The sequence below is a fragment of the Athalia rosae genome, chromosome 7, assembly GCF_917208135.1.
Source record: "Athalia rosae chromosome 7, iyAthRosa1.1, whole genome shotgun sequence".
NCBI classification, from domain to species: domain Eukaryota; kingdom Metazoa; phylum Arthropoda; class Insecta; order Hymenoptera; family Athaliidae; genus Athalia; species Athalia rosae.
Window position 1 is genome coordinate 4,647,645 of NC_064032.1, and position 19,032 is coordinate 4,666,676.

The window sequence follows — 19,032 nt, forward strand, 5'->3', positions numbered from 1 at the left end:
TTTTACGTAATCTCCAGAGGCGGCACACCAACACACAGTTACACGCTACATCACGACACGATATACCATACGCAAAACCGTTGGAAAGAAAGTTTCCTCCTCGGCTCGGCTCGGCTGCGGGGGGAGGTTAACATCCTCCAACAATTTTCTTCGCGAGTTCCCCCCTAGTTTCGATTTTTTTTTCATTTCCTTTTTTCTATCTCTTTCTCTGACGGATATACCAAATTCCCTTTCTCGTCTGTACCGTATATACCTCAACATTATTCGTCAACGTTTCATCGTAACAAAACCGAATGTAATCGACCAATAAAAATCTCCTCAATAAATTTCACATTAGTTATACACGTATACGTATAAGTCGATGTAGTTTTCGAATGAATATAAACTGCCAACTAATGTCCGTACGTATACGACGTCTACATTATGTTAGCTTATTACTAGAAAGTTGCCGTAACAAACCGCACGTGAATGAAAAAAAATAAATAAAAATAAAATAAAACAAAATAAATAAATAAATAAATGGATAAATATTCTTATTCCCGGCGAGAAATATCGCTAGTTGTGTTTGCGAGATGGAGAATATCGAGGAGGAGATTTTTCGCGGGTTATAATTCGAGGGGGGGATTTGTGTTCCGAAAACTGACGTCGGTTTATTTTGACGTACTGCGGGCGTGCCGTGCGCAGGTTGTTTAAAGATGGAGGATGACGAAGTTTGTGGTTCGTCCGACGAGTCTTTGGACGCGAAAAGTGATAAATTTGATCCATTGAAAGCGTTGTATTCGCCAAAATTTCGTTTACCGGTGCCGAACGCACGAGTTTATGATAATATAAGTAAATACGAGGCGGTAACGAAAGGACTATCGAGTGTATTGAATAGAGTGGGTAGTAGTCTAGAATGTTTTTACGTCGAGTAGAATTTACAAAAAAGAATCTTACTAAATCTCTTCCTGCATCATCATCATCATCATCATCATCATCATCATTGCCATCATTATGATCATCATCGTAGAATTATTTTTCTTTATAATATACATTCTCATTATTCTAGGAATCTAAAAAAACCGATAATGCGGAACCTAAGCGGCGATTTCTCCCCCATCAAGGTAATTCAATTCTTCATAACGTCAATCTTTAACGACTTCCATTACATCAAATAACACAATAAAAGTAACGTACTACTTGTTGATTCGATTAAAAGTAAGGTTATCTTACAACACCGCACCGCGCCGCAGACGCAGCGACGCGGTGGCTGCGACAAAAACCAATGAAAAAACAAAAAAAAAAAAAAACAAGAAAAGAGAAAAGAGAATCTACAAAAACATATGAAAAAAATATTATTAATCAACCACGCGCCTCTGCAATCCCCCGCGAGATGGCGGTCGCGGTTCTAAATTCCGTCAACGATATTTCCACGCTCATTCATACCGGAATTCTAAAAATATTAATATCTGGCCCCGCCGAAACTGAATTTCATGAATGAAAATTGCGTGCGAAAATTTTTCGAAATAAATCGCGACAACGTTTCAACGATTACCGATAACCCGGCAAGATTTTTTTTCTATTCAAAATAACTTTTCACTACCGAATTTTAAACGAAACTAAAATAACAATGAAATAAACTGAGATATAACTTCATAATCGCCATGATTCGTCTGACCGGTAGATACCAGAATATAACTACCTTATAAACGAGATCAGAATTCAAGATTACAAATTAGAGCGCATAACGGTGCAAGGAATATCAAGATTATGTGTTCATATAGTGCACGGTTCTCTTCTATCCAGGACCTGGTATCTGAGAATGTCGTTTTTTTTTTTTTTTTTTGTTTCAAATCCCTCAGTTTTTCAATTTTTCCATATGATTCACCCAATCGCAATTTACCAAATTTTCCTCAACGACATTTATCGTCAGAAATTTTTCCAAACAACAAACAAAGGTGGGAACTAGAATAAAGAAAAAAAAAAACTAAAAAAAAAAAAAGAAAATTTGTAGCTGTGCGCTTATTCAAATTTTTCGATAACGCGTTATACATACGTATCTGCTGCACGTCTATTCCTAGTTCAAAGAGAGAGAGAGAAAGAGGGAGAGTGAGAGAGAGAGAGAGGAAGCGAAAGAAAAAAAGGGAAACGTACATTGATATAATAATTTACACCGAGTCGCATTAATTGTCATTACCGGACTGTATTACGTGGTTCTGGTCTAACCGGCGCGTACGGACAACGTGTTACGACCAGGGGAGGTAAAGAGATAACGGCGCTCTTTAGCATATCTGCAAAATAGAGCATAATTTGCGTGCGGCCGTTACGCACTCGAACAAAACTCGCGCGTTTATAACCGCTGCCTCGGCAAATATCGACGAAACAAAAATTTCGAAAACAATATAATATAACAGCTGATTCGTTCGAATTCATCGCTAACGCGACGACCACGACGACGACGACGAGTCGTCGAATCCCCTTAGACATGGAGTCGAAACTATGTATTTCATAACTCGAAACCATAAAAAAAAATGGAGTACGTAATTGCAACTATACGTTACACACAAACACACACACAAGGACGCTAAGGGTTCGCGCATTCGTAACCGATGCACCGCGTACGTGACGCGCGAGGGGGTGTTCCGCGGGGTCGTTCCGAGAGGGGAAAGGTAAGAGGGATAAAAAGAGGCGGGAAAAGGTAGAAACTCGAGGGAGGGAGGGGGGCGGGGGGGGCGAGGAGGAGGAGGCGGAGGAAGGGGGTAGAACTGTATGTACGGACTGCAGCACTTGTTGCGCCCGGACGTCGACCCTGGTCTCAACCCGGGGCTCCGTTTGCTCAGAAAATCACCCGCGAGACATATTTAAACCTAATATACACCGGGGCGATCTGCATGTTTTATTGTAAGTTCGAATGTGTTTTTTTTTCATTTTTTTTCATTTTTTTTTTTTATATATCCAGGACGAACGTGCAATTGCACACAGGTATAATGTACGTATATTACGAGCGACGTCGAGAAGGTTGGGGTAAGAGAAAAAAAAAAAATAAAAAAAAGTTACAAATTTATACAGGAATTGCAAAATAGTCGGAGAGAAGTTTTTCGGTGCAAAGCTAGCACTGAGGTGTAACCCGAAGGTCGCACCTTGAAATTATGGGGTAATTTTGCTTCGGGAATATGGATGAATTTTGTAAAAATTTTTTTTCATAATCAAAACTGGGTGTAAAAAATACAAAAAAAAAATGAAAAAAGAAAGGAACTGAAAAAAGAATCAACTATAAGGCAACGGTTTAACCGCAACGCGATATTATTATCATCGCGTATTGCACGAACGAGAAGCACGATCGTTGCCAACTGACAAGACTACTTTCTACGGAACGTTTTTGATGCTCCCAGGTTTCTTTAATTCGGCGAGTTACGTGAACTTGGTTTTTTTTTTTTTTAACGATATAAAACGCTAAAGAAGCGAAAGAAAGTTACCCGCCGATGCCGTGATGTATACTTATATGTATGCGCGTCAAAGCTACGGCATGCGGCGAACCATTTTCTTCTATTTTTCATCAAACGGCAAAAAGAAATTTAAAAAAAAAAAAAAAAAAAATGAACCGAGATTAAAATCGGTGAATTGATCCGTGAGAAAAACGACGTTGAGCGAATGAATAAACGAAAATCTCAGGGAGATCGTGGAGCGAGAAAGATCAAGATTTTCAAGAAAATAGCTCGTCTGCAGAGTACGTGTGACGCGTGGCGTTGTAAAATTTGTTTTTTCAACACCCGTTATATAGAACGATCCAATTCCTGGCCGGCACCTCGACCTATCTCAACCTAACAGATGTCTATCTCCGTATTGGTACACTATACACTATACAACACACGGGGCTTATCGTTCCCTCAGTTATTCCCGGTGGTCGGGGGTATACGGAACAAGAAGTCGGCAAAAAGAAGAATCCCAAAAGATTCTTTTCCGCTGGCGCGAATTATCTTCCGAAAATCTCCTTCTTATTTTTATTTATTTTTTTTTTTCTCTCCTCCTCTCGGAGGAGAAATACGATTTTAAAAATTCGACGATACACACGTTACACCGCGACCGATCTTTCTCGTCGGCTCGTTCGATTTTTCGCGTTCGAAAGGGTCAATCTCTTTTCGATACACACGCGTACATAATTATACGTTACACACGACTATATTTCATATCGAGCTTTTTTTTCTTCTCATTTCTCGTTACGCAAAACTAACAGTAAATGCAGCTGTGACTAATACAGGTATGGGTAGGTGTACAGGTATACATACCCGCGGAACATACACGTATACGAGAAATTCTCGCAGAAAGCAAAGCCGCATCACGATGGTGCAGCACATACACTATATACAAAAGAGTGCGGGATACATTACCCGCTTTTGCAGTAGGAAAGAGACGCGAGGTGTATACATTTATTTATACATATATGTATATAAATAAATATACACATACACACACGCGCGCGCACGCGTATATATATATATATATACACACGCAAATCTATGTACAACGTACGGCTATGTGAGTTGTACATATGTACGTAACGTGTACATTATACGTATATATATACACGCACACGTGGTGTTATATAGGTGTATATATTTTGTACTCGTGTGTCGAAGCGGAGGCCTGACTCGGGAGCGGTGGCCGGTCGGCCGTTGAACTCAGCGCGACTCAACCTGGGGATCATCCACGGGAATGAACGGGAGGATGAATCTCCGCACCGCGCGATTTCCTACCATCTACGATACGCGAGCGTGCAAAAGTTTTCTACGCGTGTGTGTGTCTGTACGTTATGTGCATAATGTGCAGAGGGAGGCAAAGAGCGGGGCCGCGGGGGGGAGGGGGGGGGTTGGGCAATTTTTTATCCATAACGCGATTTTTCCCCTTTCCGCGCCTCGTACCCGAGGCGTCTATGATTGCGAAAAATATCGAACCTCACGAATCAGAAAAAGATTAGATGGAATCGGAACGGGGGGGAAAAAAAAAATAAAAAAATAATAATTAGCCATCGTATGTATGTATGTATATATATATATATGACTGGTTGATTCGCAGCTTTCGCGATACCGAAACGATCGTTATCTCCTTTTACAATTTCAACGTTTTGCATCAATTTTTTCTCATTCCAAGCATACAACACACGTGAGTATAAATAATTTTTTCCATATCGTCCGTTCATGTATTCTATATTGTTTGTTTTGCAAAACAACAATTTTCGACAATAAACGAAACAATTACAAGCGCAAAAAAATCGAAAAGAGTGAAGAGAAGTGGAGGAAAAAAAAGGAACTCGAAAGCAAAATTTTGTCGAGCCGTAGGAAAGAAAAAAAACTTGAAAAAAATATGAGCGCTCGTTAAATTCGTATAATAACTGTAATGTCCGCGGATGTTCACAAAATTATAGGACACGCGAAATGAAATAAAAATTAATTAATTAATTAAAAGATCGTATAATTATTCCTCCAGAAAAAAATTTAAAAGCGAATATGAAACGAAAAAAAAAAAAAAAAAAAAAAAAAACGGTCCGTGGATTGTCTAAAGGAAAAGAAAGCTTGTATATATATATGCGTTAAAAATGTTATTTATGTGAATTCGCTTTCGCGATTAATGCGGTTGAATTGGTAGTGAAAAAAAAAAAAAAACGAAAACATAAAAGAAGAATAGAAAAACCAACAAACTTGAATACGTTACACGTTAAAAACCTGAAATAAAAGAAAAAAAAAAAGAAAAAAAAAATCACCAGAATCACATCATCCGCTTAGGTAGAACGACCTCAAATTGCACTGGTGTAGATCGCATGCCGCGTATCGAAACGAGAAACGATGTAAAAATCAAAAACCGAAATTTAAACAGAGCCGTATATCAGATATTCTATCTTACTCGTGTAGGTATACGAAAATCGTTGATACAGTAGAAAAATTCGTTTCTCAAAGAGGGAAAAATTGAGGGTAACTAATGGAACAAAAAATTGGAAAAAAACGATCCCGAACGAACAATTGAGAAAAAGGAAAAAAATCGAAAAAAAAAAAAAAAAAAAAACCTAGAGAAAAACGTGGTGTCTTTAACCGTTGCGGCGGCCACGATAGTGAAAGTCCCGGGAGAATCTAACAAACATAAAGAAACCAAGAGTGACAGAGATATTGTGTATATCTATACAAAATACGTGTATAATGAATAAATATATACGTCTATAGTAAAGCGAGGGAGAGAGAGAGAGATAGATAGAAATAGAGAGGGAAAGAGGCACAGATCGACTGCGGGGCCACCCCCCCTGCCCTGCCCTCCTTCTTTTCCTCGGTCCGAATGAAAGTTATCGGAGAAAGCCCATCTATCCGCTATTACTGTATACTTATGTACACTCGTTCACTTCTATCTGCATCGCACGCCGGTGCGCGATACCTACGTGTACAAATAATGATAACAACGATAAATTATTTCAATTATAATATTTATACGCGAATATGTACAACAAACCAATATACTAATACCGATTGCGAGACTCGCGCACATAACGATATTATGTACTGTATCAAACTTATATTATATATCAAAATGCTGCTCTCTCTCTCTCTCTCTCTCTTTGATTTCATTTCTCTCTCTCTCTCTCTCTCATTTTTTCACTCTCTTCGATGATGTAATAAAGAGAATAATAACAACAACAATATCGTATTTTTGTCAAAGATGTTTCCCATTCTTCCGCTTTTCTTTTTCGCTCGTTTTTCATGGTTTATTTTTTACATTGTTTTTTTTTTTTCTAGAACCGATAGCAGGTGGCAGCAGAGGTAGAGGTAGAGGTAGAGCATTCGAAAGGGTCGAGAGAATTTGGGAACACAGCGAGAAAAATGTTCTTTCGCGAATGAAGGGTGCACTCGGACCTCTGGAAATGCTTCTAAAGTACATGGAGCAGCGAACCCGCGTCAAGGTACAGGTACATCAATTATATGCCACGTTGACGCGAGTTTAACGTGTGCAAAGTTTGGACGAAATGAGATATTTGAGATGCGAAGAAGTTTGACGAAAATAACGAACGAACGAACGACAACGACGAGAGTCGAGATGGTACCGACCGAAACTTTTTATTTTTTTTTCTTCTTCGATCCGAATATACCGGAAACTGGAGAAAAACAATTTTTATTTTGTTTGCTAAAAAATCGACAATTATCCAAAGTAATCTCCTCAGAGGATTTTTTCGATTTCCGAAACGTTTTTCTAACGTATTTTATCGATCCTATTCAAATACCTCGGTTTTTCGCCTTTGAAAATTCTCAATGTACGACGCCGCGATGCAACGCTGGTATAGGGCGCGTTAATTTTACACGAATTGAACAATTGAATCCGCGTGAAGGGGGGTGAGAAAAAAAAAAAAAAAAAAAGAAAGAGAACGAAAAAAAATTCTACTCTACATCGAAACGTTCACGCGACTTTGTACCAGCGGGTGAATAATATCAGGGAATAAAGGAATATCGGTAAAAGGGCGCGTAGGTAGGGCAAAATTGAAAAGGTCAAAGTCGCGCACGTGTGATACCCGTAAAGGGAACTGTCGTAGGTACGCACTGGAGACGCGCGGAACAAGCGAAATGTGGAAACGTACATAAATTCTCAGGACACACGTATACTTGTGCGAAGGAAAAGATGAGAAACGGGGTGTTTGTTGTTTTCGAGCTAAGACGAGAGTAGAGTAGAAACGAAAAAAGAAAAAGAAGAAAAAAAAAAACTAAGGAAGAGAAAGAACCGCCAAAATTTCGCGCAGGTATCCCCGTCGATATTTGTTATCCAAAACTTATATACAGAGGAACAAAAAATTCATAGATACGTACAGGTATTCAAACTCAAAACGTTTTGATCTTCTATTAATCTATTTCTAGTCGCACCTGATTCAGATCTCTCCCTATTTACCGTCCATATGAATACATACGTGAGTGCTTCTGCATTATGTATCAACGCACATAGAATTTATGTATAAAATATACCTCAAGGGCGCGATTTCAAGGAGAACCTCCAAAGGGCGGGTGGGGGGGGGTAGGGGGTGAGTTTTGACGTCTATACGGATACGCGTGAAAGGTGTAGTCGGGGTACATAAATCCACGTATGTGTACAGTGTGAAATTTCCGCGTATACATATGTGTGTATATATATATATTGGCGCGAAGGTATAGCAGCAGAAGCACTTTACTACGCAATATACGCAGTGACACAGTTTCGGGAGCGCGTGCAGCCCTTCGAGCGTAGAACTACGGGGGCGGGGGGGGGGGGGGGGGTTATAGGGTCAACACTCGGTGTCATGGCAACGTCGTCCCTCTCTCCCTCTCTCCCTTTTTCCCTTTCCCTCACCTCTATTTTCCCTTTATCCCCCTCCCGTCCTGCAGTGGGAGGTCGCCGCCCGCCATCGCCCCAAAACACAAGGTCACACCCCCGCGAAAAGTATACCACGTGCAATCGTTCTTTCTCTCTTTTATTTCCTTCATCCCTCTCCCTCTCTCTCTCTCTCTCTCTATTTTTCTCCCTCGCTCTCTTTCTTCTCTTTACGATTACGCCGAGTTTTCCGACGACTCCCTTCGCCCACGCAACCCCCCCCCTCCTTCTTCTTCCTTACCCTTTCCAGGAGAAACGTCCTACGCAGGACCTCGGTTCCCTAAGGGCGCATGTTTCCATAACAACTTCTCCCGCCATTTTACTTTCCTTTCCTTTCCCTCTACTTCCCACCCTTGAAGAGAGAGAGAGAGAGAGGGCTAGAGAGCTTCAAAGATTTGAGAAAGACGTTCGAAAAAAAGGCATTATTTATTCTTTCATTCATTCGTTCGTTCGTTCGTTCGATCCGGTTCCTCGATATCTTTGAACCGAAATATAAGGATATCGGGAATACAGAGCTCCTGTATATCCGTATGGCGTAGTAACGGCGCGAAATATAGGTCAAACCCTGGAAGGCGCACCTGGCAGAATTTTCCGATTCGATTCGATTGCAAAGCGACAAAAAAAACTTTTCTCTTTCTGTTCGATTTTTACAAGGTTTACACCAGGGGAGCCCGAAGTATTCGCGGATACATTTTGGCCTACGTAGCAGCCTTCGATAAACATTGGAACTTGGCGCTTGAAGATTGTCTGGAAGTTTGGACGCGAAAAATCAAGAGGAAAGCTCCCGCATTGGGTTGAGTATCCTCAGTTATTACTCACGTCTGTACTTAAATTCTTAAATTCTCGTCGCAAAATCGCGAATTTGCTTCTCCACGCGTTCGCTCTGTAATAATTCCTCGTTGGATATTTTGAAACGAGGTATAAAACCGTGTTTACATACCTGGATGCATTTTATATACCAACGAGTACATATATATATATATATATATATATATATATATATATATACAGATATATACCGTCGTTATCAGTTACATATATCTTTCTACTATAATCTCCACGACCTCGGCCAATAACCAATATACGATATACCACTTATCTGTCTAAACTGCTGTAACGTACGGCATAAAATATCAGAGGAAATTCATGTACGGTCTGTATTTACTCGCGAAGATTTTCATTTTGGTCTAAAAAAAAATAAAAAAAATCAAAAAAAAAAAAAAAAGAGCTGTGTCTGAGATTGCGCGGTCTTGTAGATCGGGTCCAAATTTTTTTTTTTTTTTCTCTCTTTTCTACTTTCATATATGTACAACGTATACGGGTTTATTTTGCGGGGGTTTAAGATCGTGGCCAGAAAGAGAGAGAGAAGAGGAAAAAAAGGGAAAAGAGGGGGGAGGAAAAAAAAAAAAATCAGAAGCTGGCCTTGGGCATGTGGGATACGTTGCGGCCGTACGCGAAAACGTTCGATACCCCGTCCACGTGCTGTTCCCATCTCCACGATACGTCGTCCTCGTCGCGTTTCCTCGATTCCTCTTTCTCCCTCTCATTTCCTCCTACCCCCTAATATCCTCGCCCTTCCGTTTTCTCTCCCTCTTCCCTCTACCATCTCTACTTCTCTACTCTAATTTTTGTTTTCCCAACGCACCACCGATAACCGACTTCTCCGCTCTCGTTACATGACCCACATACTTATATCTCCTCGTTAGCGGGTATATAGATCCGGTGCATTACACCCTCCCCCCGGTGATTCTTACACCCCCCGAAAAAAGAAGGATCAAAAAAGGAACTGAGAAAAGAGATAAGTAAGTAAAAAAAAAAAAAAGAGACAAACAAAAAAGAGGAAATTATTTCCAAGTAAACCAGAGCAAAGAGTGTATAAAAAAAAAAGTAAAGGGCAGGGCGTCGTACTTCCCTCCTCTCCGCGCGCGTTACGTGTAGAGTTCAGGGTTAGAGTTTGGCCTGACGCGGCGTATACTCCGTTAACGGTGCCGCGCGCACATCCGTGCGTATAAATCTTTCGGGGGTGTGTGTGTGGGAATGGCGCGCTTTGCGAAAGGTGAAGGGAAAGAGAGGAGAAGAGAAGGAGGAGAGGAGAGCGGAGAAGAACGGAGGGCGAAGAGGAGGGAGGGCGGGGGTTGCCGGGAGGAGAGGAGAGGAGTGGAGCGAAACGCGAGAGGGAAACAGGCGGCCTTCAAGGGTGGCGTAGGATCGATGGCCGGTTGTAGGTGAGGGTGAAACGTGGGGGTAACGGCGGTGCACGTGTACCGTACACCAATTCCCAGACCCACTACCCTCCGTACTGCAGCGGAGAGAGAGGAAGAAAGTCGGATCGCACGGATCTGTGTGTGTGTAGCTTCCGATGTACGGAGATCGAGGAGAGACGGGAGGGGGGGAGGGGAGCGAAGAGAGCGAACCGAACTCTACGGCACTAGTACAGCGTGTAACGTATGCGACGTCGCCCCCGGCCCCCGGCCCTCCCCCTCCCCCCTTTTCTTCCTCTTCCTCTTCCTCTTCCTCCTCCTCCTCCTCAAGGACCATTTCGTACAGGACGCGTCGACGTCGTCGTCCTGTTTTCGTCGGGCACGTGCTGCACCCCCCCCCCCCCCCCCTCCCCCCCCGGATATAAACAAAATATATTTTCCTCGTCCCCGACGCAGCGGGAGCGGATCGAATTTTCTTCCTAATCTTTGAATTTTATTTTCACAGGTGTTCCTCCGAACGGCAAGGTGGAGGTTGAGGATTCGACGGGTTGTAAAACAGTGGTCAAGGAAGTTAAGGGTAAAAATGAAACCCTCGAACGACACGTTCCCCAGATGATGATCAGAGGCGAACAGATCGCGATTATCGTGAAAATCGATTGAATCCTGATGGGAAAATATGGACCAGATAATAAAATAGAAGAAGAAGAAGATGAAGAGGAAGAAGATGAAGACTATTTTTATACGTGCGAAGCGTACACGGTCCCAGTTTCGCCTATCGCGTCTATACTCGCGATACAAAAAATTCACCTCGATGAATCACTTTTCAAACATCTGAAAAGGTTTTGAAAAAAAAAAGAAGAAGAAAAAAAGTCGAAAAAAGAAAAAACCTACTCGGGGAATACAGGTGCTGCAGATGGTGTGATCGTTGAATCGTACGGGCAGTGAAAATAAATCAAACGATCGATCGAAAGTGAAAATAACTCTTACAACGTGTTTGAAGTTAGTTTTTTTTTTTTTTCTCTCTCCTAATCCAAGTTTGCAACTATATTATATACAGCGGTCGACTTCAGTTTTAACTATTTTACAAAATCTCTCAACGGAAATCGTCGGAATCCGCGTAGAAAAAATGTGCACGTTTCTTCTGCAACGCGGAGCAAAAAAAAGTAGCAAAATCCGGGCAAAGAAAAAAAAAAAAACAAACAAACTCAACTGTAATTCCGAATTATCAAATTATTATTAAACCACGAAATGCCACGAACGATCAATAAATTACGCAACGCGTCGCGCGACGAAACAAAAGCTAGTTTCTTTGCGAAAAATTTATACACGCGCAAAAAAAACTGCAGATTTGTAATAAACAAAAAAAGGACCCGGAAGTGCACCCCAAAGATTTCAATCAAAGAAGGGGTGGCGAGGGCGAAGGAAGGGGGAGGGGGGAGGGGGATAATAACACAACAAAACCTACGTACTCGCGAAAGGTGCACGCTCTACGTATGTACCCAGGTATTATATGCAGTCGTACGTATTACGCACACGCGCACGCACATATATACACACAGAGGAGACACACGTACAAAATCGCGCGGTGAAAGCATCCCACGGTTAGCGAGCGTGGTGAGGTAGTAGAGGCGGTGGAGGGAAATGGGGAGCCCGGGATCCGCTCACTTTCCCTCTCTGGAGAAAGTCCGAGCGAGGTTTACAAGCGTGCATTGTAAGAGAGTTTTAGCGCTAGCGAGTGCTGAGGTAGACGAAAGGGGGGGGGGGGGGGGGGGGGGAGAAAGAAATAGAAGAAAGGAGACGGAGAGAGAGGCGGTGGTGTGTACCGACGGCAACGGCGGCAGCGGCCACGATTAGCCGTGTGTTACCGCCGTTTACAAGTCCCACCCCACCGTCTATACTTAGGCAACTCCTCACCCAAAGGTCAACGCACTCCCGCTGCACGGTAAGAACCATAACCTTATACACGCGTATCGGGGGGGGGGGGGGGGGGGCGGGGGGGCCCCGCGCTATAAAAACCCATGACATACGGAGTCGCAGCCTTAATAACCATCCGGTACGATTATAATGAATGGGAATCTCATTGTGTGAGATTTTCTATACTACTACCGTAGAGCGCGCGGCGCCTGTGGAGTAATTCATGCGTTGAAAAAAAAAAAAAGTCAACGGACCGATATCGAACGCGTCCCACCTGTCGGAGTACGCGTGTAGGTACCTAAAAATAACTCGACCCATTGAGGAGTAGTCGAAAATTCGTTTTCGCCACCCCCCGTTATACCGTAATTTCCGTTGTTTTTTTTTTTTCCGATCGCGTGAAGAAAAAAGGCGGTAAAAAAAAAGTTCGCGTACAGAGTACAGGGATACGTTATACGTATGCGTTGTTACACGTGTGTATTGTATCGCGTATGTATGTACGTATTACAGGTAAGTACGACAGGTGGGCGTCCTTCGGGATATTAAATATCAAGCACGTTTGTATGTGTAATAAAAATGTACTATGACCTTAGAGCGATATCGGAAATGCGATAAAAATAAAAATCATCCCACCAAAATAGAGGGAAAAATGACAATTTTCCGAAAACTGTTATTACGATATAGGTATACCGATTAGTTTGTATTCCGTTTTATATTCGTCGCTTTTCGAACGTACGTACTCGATTGCATCGTTCGACCGTACGGGTGGAAAAGTTGTGGGAGGTCGTCGTCGAGGCGCGGAGACGAAATATGTTCGAAATGAAATTTTCATCTCGATTACGATCGCGCGGAAAATGAGATCAAAGAGCGCCCCCCAGCGTCTCATCGCGATCTCCCTCGTTTTACCAACACGCGCCACGCAACCGCGTATACGTGTATCACGTATACGTACACGTATACATCACTCGCGAGATGCATCGTAGAGAAATGCACACGCGAATAATACACCTATGTATATGTGATAATACATACGTACGCACGTGTTTATTCGAAGGTAAACCGTTTAAAATAAATTCCTAAATGTCCCTGACGAAGAGAAGGAGAGATACATGGAACGTTTCTGCGTCTGATAAATATGTATACGTACGTTACACACACACACACACACACACGCGCGCAAAAGTCTGCTTGCGATTCTTATGTACTTCCTAGTCCGCCATATGTATACACCTTATATATATATATTTATTACCTACGAAGTCGCCACTTTCGAGGCACGCGAAATATCCCCATCGCGCGGATAAAGAAATCAATCGATCCGCGATCTAGAGCGCGGGGGTGTGTTTTTTTGTTTTTTGGTTTTCGTTTTTTTAGTTTTTTTTTCTTTTCAAAAAATTAATTTCGCAAAATTTTACACGCTCCGAATCACCGACGGTGACTTGGCACCGATTATCGTCGGACCGCGAGCTAAACTAACGATAAAATTTTGGAAAAAAACATTTCGACGGTTATTGTGGAATAATATCTGGTCGTACGTACGACGCGACGGTATCGGCGGAGATACGATCGCGTCAGCAGGAGCTCGTCGATCGTTCGTTGCATATACGGTTGACTCACGGCGGGCCTTCGCGCTAGCTGAAAAGGGCCTTGGTTCGTGCCCCGGGCAAGGCAAAGATCTCCGCGTCTCATTATTTTGTCTTTCAGTACAGGACTTAGTTTTCATTACACATCACACGCGTATCCGTACATACGTGAAGTACGTACATATGCGCGTGTGTGAGATAAAATATATTATTTACACGTATCTGTATCTATCCCATATGCATCGACTTCCCGTTTTCTCGTATACGAGTGTGCGCGTGTGTGTTAAATTCACCATATATACGTACAAACCTGCGTAATTCGTACTTGAATCCCGCGAGTATATATATATATATATATATATATATACGTATGTACAACACAAATATATAAATGTAATAGATGCGGAATCGAGTGACGAAGCGGATGCAAAAGTATAAAATAAATTCGCTGAACTACGAAGCGAGGTAAAAATTTCTTTTCTTTTTTTTTCTTTTTTTTTTTGAGTAGATACGCGCACGCACATATCGATCTATGATGTTCTAGGAAACGTTGCGATTATCAAAAGTTGTACAAAATTCTGGTTTTCCGAAACGGTAGGCTCAAAATTGAAATCGATTTCTTTATAACTTATATCAGTACGAGCGAAATACAAGATTAAAAAAAAGGCGATATACATTTCGCAGATAGAATTTAGAGAAAACAAAAGGCAGTGATAATCTGATTGGACGATTATTTCATCCAATGAAAATTTAACCTTGGTAGAATTATAAGCAACAAAGGGAACCGCGCGTATAGATTACAAAGCAGCGGCGAAATACTTTCGAGCGACAAAACGTTCGCGAACGTATCGAAAACAAAAAAAAAAACAGAAAAAAGAAAAAACACCAACAACAATTATAACGAAAATCCCGGTGTTTTTTTTCCCCCCACCTGGTTACTTTTTTTTTTTTTTGCTTTCGATTAAAAAAAAATTAAAAAATTAAAAAAAATGCACCTTGTACAAACGCGGGGAAAATCGTCGATCGAGATTATTTACCTTCCGTTCGGTTTTCATAAGCGTACGCTAAGCGTGGTAAAAAAAAATTTACGGCTTCTAAATTTGAAAAACTGCGAACACCGCGGCGATCACAGTTAGGAATTTTCAGATGACTAGGAAACGCGCGAGCTCGGAGTCTACTCCGGCACACCGTACAACAACAACGCGAGCTGTTGCAGTCTCTGACTGAAGAGAGATAAATAAATAAAGCGAGAGAGAGAGAGAGAGACGGTTGGAGAGAACAAGAGATAGAGAGATAGTCTCGGTCGTGTCGTACGTAAAGTATATAAGTTATATACAATTTACTGTATACGTATACGTATACATATATAAACGTGCTTTAGCATCGACCTCGCTTGAGCACATCGCGGCAGCCTTCCGCCTATTGCGCTTCGAGCTATACAACACACACCGACGTCAAACTCTACATGCGGCGGCGGCAGCACCCGCTTTCCTATGCCGCGCGTAAAATGCACCGTAGGTTAGGTACCGACGCGAAACAAAAAAACCTGTCGCTATCTCTCGGTGCCGATCGTCGCCGAAAAATGGCGAGAGTGAAAAAAAAAAAGCCCGCGATTCGTTCGAACGAAAAGTGGAGAAAACGAGACCCTCGCTCGAGGTGTCGGATATTTTTGACTATTACTTCACCCGGTTTCCCACCTATCGATAAATCTGCACCGATAATCATTTTATCAGCAGTTATTTCCTATATCTTCTGTCGCAATATGTTCGCTATATATATATATATACATATATACACATATATATAATTATACAACCGGAGTCAAGGTCCTGTCCTAATTTGGGTTCACGGACCCAAACTACCACCAAGTTGATCGTGAGTTCGATCCGCGGCGTTTGTTACAGCGATAAATATTTTAAGGTCATTTACTTTTACCAGGACTGTACGGATCTCAAGGACTCGGAATCATTCGCGAAGTTATATATGATGATATACATACGCGCGCACGGTCTCTGTCCTATCCGTATCATATCCTCGTGGTATTTTATTGTACGTACGCGCCGATGCAGATTCGTCGCGAGAATCTTCAGTCAACACTCGAATGATTTATGTAAGTGAATTACGCGAACGTGTAATTGAATGAAGAGAAAAAAAAAAAAAATATATTCCTCCGAACATGGAATCCTAGAGTACGAAAAAAAAAAAAAAAAAATCATAGAACGCGAGGCCGTTACCGAATATCGCTGATTGATGATTGTACGCAAAAATAATATATTCGCGAAAACTATCCGCGTAAGGTATTTCGTCAATTGTATGCTCATTTCTTTCGTTTTTTTCTTTTTTAATTATTTTTTCCCCCCCAAATAAGGTTCTAGAGTTTTTTTCGTTTTTTGTCACATTTTTTTTTTTTTTTCTTCCTATTTTATCAGCGTAAATTGAATCACTTGTATTTTATTTACCGCCCACGTACGTTCGCGAGATAGGGAAAAAAAGAAAGAATGAAAAATTAATAAATATACCGACACATAACGTAATAATTGGTTGGTATTTGAAACGTAGGTATACATATACGTCGAATTAATTTCTGATTTTCTTCGTTTAATTTTTTCTATCGTTTTTCTCCTTTCTTTTCCGCCCCCCCCCACAATGATTCCAGTTTCCCAAATCTCATTGATCTCTCGATGCCGTGAAAATTTTTTTCCCTACTACTCTCATTTTATCATTGATTTGAATTTGAATGAAAAAAAAAACTTGATTACGGTACAGCAATGTAGGTACACGTTTAGGGGTCATTAATACTCGGTATCACCATCCGTGGAGTCACTCTTGACCTAATATAATAATTATCGAAGGTAGCCGTGAATATCATAAAACAAAAAAAAAAAAAAGAAAACCAATCCCTGCAACGATTTTTTTCACTTTTCCCAACGGCAGCTGTCCATAAATCCGCGTTACAATTATCATATCTATCTCCACACATATATAATTGATAAATTTTATTCCATGTTCGTTCACGCACAATGATAATAACAATAATTATTGTTAGCAGTAATAAAGTTAGACGCACGCGACCTTTGCGCGCCCTGCCCTCGAGAGAGAACGGCGCTAAAGGAAGCTAGCAGACGTTGAATAGAAAAAAAAAAAACCAAATAAAAAGAAAAAAAAAAGTAGGAAAAAAAAACACATAGAGAGACGCCGCGACAAAGAGTGAAACGAACGTAGAGAGGAAGGGTTTGCCCTTAGATAGACGTATTCGAAAGTACGTGATTACCTTCATTTGTCGTATCGCGGGTACAACTCTTTATCGTTATTGTTAATATTATTTATTTTTATTTGACGACAAAGTGTACGAGCTCGCGAGGATAATCAAAGTATGCAGCGGCTACACACCATTGGTCGGAATATTTACTACGCCATCGCCATACTAGATGGTTTTGGCCCTGGGCCCCCGGGCCCTGGGCCTCCGAAGGCCGCTACTCCACGTAACTAACAAGCGAGAGTGACCGACGAACGCGGCGAACCGCCGACGCCGCCGCGACCAACGAACGTACGAAACAACGCAACGCAACTACTACCTACCTACCCACCACCACCGCCGCGCTACTTGTAACGCCATTGAGAGAAAAAAACCTGCAACCGATCGCTAACTGCACTCGACGACAATTATCGTCGTCGTCGTCGAGCTACGTAGCGATCTCCCATCCTTACGCCAAACTTATTAAATGAATACCCGATGATAAAAATATAATATCATCATAGTCCAAAAGAGACTCCGAGGGTCGCGTACGCGCTGGTTGCACCGTATGCACCTCAAAGCGCGTCCAATGCTAAGTTTATTGCGATTATAAAGTTCTGCATATGCGGTAGTAACACGGTGCGCTGTACGCGCGCCTATGTACATACATATGTTACCAAGTATTTATACGATGCTGCTGCTAATACTAGCCACCTTGTGGCCTAGGCTCAAAATAATCTTCGGTGTATATAATATAACGTACGCACACACGCGCGTGTGTGTCTAACTACTACTTGTTCGACGATGCCGCTGCATTCTGTCATCGCATCGATATTATTATTATCATTGTTAACATCAATTTCTTCTTTTTTAATTTTATTTCTATTCCCTTTCGATCCCCGTTGATGAATCCGACGAACGACAAAAATTTTTATAAATCGAAAAAAAAATTTACGTACGCACGTTTTCTTTCTTTTTCCTTATTTTTTTTTTTGGTTGAAAACGATCAATTATTTATTCGCGTCGATTATAAATAGAAAGTATGAAAAAAATTGTTATCAAACTACGTGTAATATTTATACATGTATATATATATATATATATATAACTTGACATTTTCATCCGATGTATAACACGTGTGATAATTATTATGGGTATATATATATATAGTTGTACCTGTGTAGAATTAACAAAACTGATCCACGTGCGTCAATCATCGACGATTGTTGTTATAATAATAATAAAAAAAAAAAAAAAAATTTTTCTTGTTGTACAAAAAAAAGTCACGTATTCGGTGTATCGCAACTATATTTGTTATTATTGATGTAATTAATTAGTCGCTCATCAAAGTAATAATTTGACATTAAAACGATATTTGTATTTCGTAAAACAAAGAGTTGACCGTGATCTAATTTTTACGTATTATTACGCGCAACCCGATCGAATGAATAACATAATGAAAATCCACGACATGGTCGGATTTTTTGAAACAATTTTTTTTTTTTTTTTTTTCAAATCGTTACCGATATTATGGTATTTTTTCAACGGTACACATCAACGTCGCGTAATTAATAACGATAATTATTACGCGCACCTATGTACGCCTGTATAGGTATACGTTATGTGCGTACCTATGTGATCGGACGTAATACATACACGCATATATAGATATACATATATATATATGCTAAATATATACGGTGCTAAGTTCCGTATCCGCCATCAGTTTATATATACATATTTTATTATATTA

General features: G+C 41.0%; 2 protein-coding genes across 5 annotated transcripts in view; one reads left to right on the plus strand and one right to left on the minus strand.

The window, feature by feature from the left end:
• LOC105693186 (ecdysone-induced protein 74EF-like) overlaps positions 1 to 19,032 on the minus strand; it is an 86,402-nt gene that overhangs the window by 52,420 nt on the left and 14,950 nt on the right. Inside the window, exon 1 of one of the 3 annotated variants that reach the window (XM_048657989.1) lies at positions 17,316 to 18,242. The exons of the other annotated variants lie outside the window; for them this stretch is intronic. The gene's annotated coding sequence lies outside the window, so the exon portion shown is untranslated. Of the gene's footprint in view, positions 1 to 17,315; positions 18,243 to 19,032 lie in introns of those variants that run through there. 3 annotated transcript variants of the gene reach the window in all.
• On the plus strand, positions 610 to 11,849 carry LOC105693206 (U7 snRNA-associated Sm-like protein LSm11). Of its 2 annotated transcripts, none has more exons than XM_020851263.2 (5): positions 610 to 878; positions 1,049 to 1,103; positions 6,756 to 6,925; positions 9,004 to 9,142; positions 11,056 to 11,849. In XM_020851263.2, the coding sequence occupies exons 1-5, from the start codon at positions 696 to 698 to the stop codon at positions 11,208 to 11,210; spliced, it is 702 nt and encodes a 233-aa protein (XP_020706922.2). In that variant the 5' UTR covers positions 610 to 695; the 3' UTR covers positions 11,211 to 11,849. The 2 variants fall into 2 exon arrangements, with proteins under 2 accessions (XP_020706922.2, XP_012268402.2); XM_012412979.3 differs by having other exon boundaries at positions 644 to 878; positions 6,756 to 6,919.

Bases quoted from the DNA above. Each gene is read 5' to 3' on its own strand.
- LOC105693206 (XM_020851263.2), top strand. From the start codon at position 696: ATGGAGGATGACGAAGTTTGTGGTTCGTCCGACGAGTCTTTGGACGCG. The intron at 879-1,048 runs GTGGGTAGTAGT...TCATTATTCTAG, and splicing joins TATCGAGTGTATTGAATAGA to GAATCTAAAAAAACCGATAA. The intron at 9,143-11,055 runs GTTGAGTATCCT...TTATTTTCACAG, and splicing joins GAGGAAAGCTCCCGCATTGG to GTGTTCCTCCGAACGGCAAG.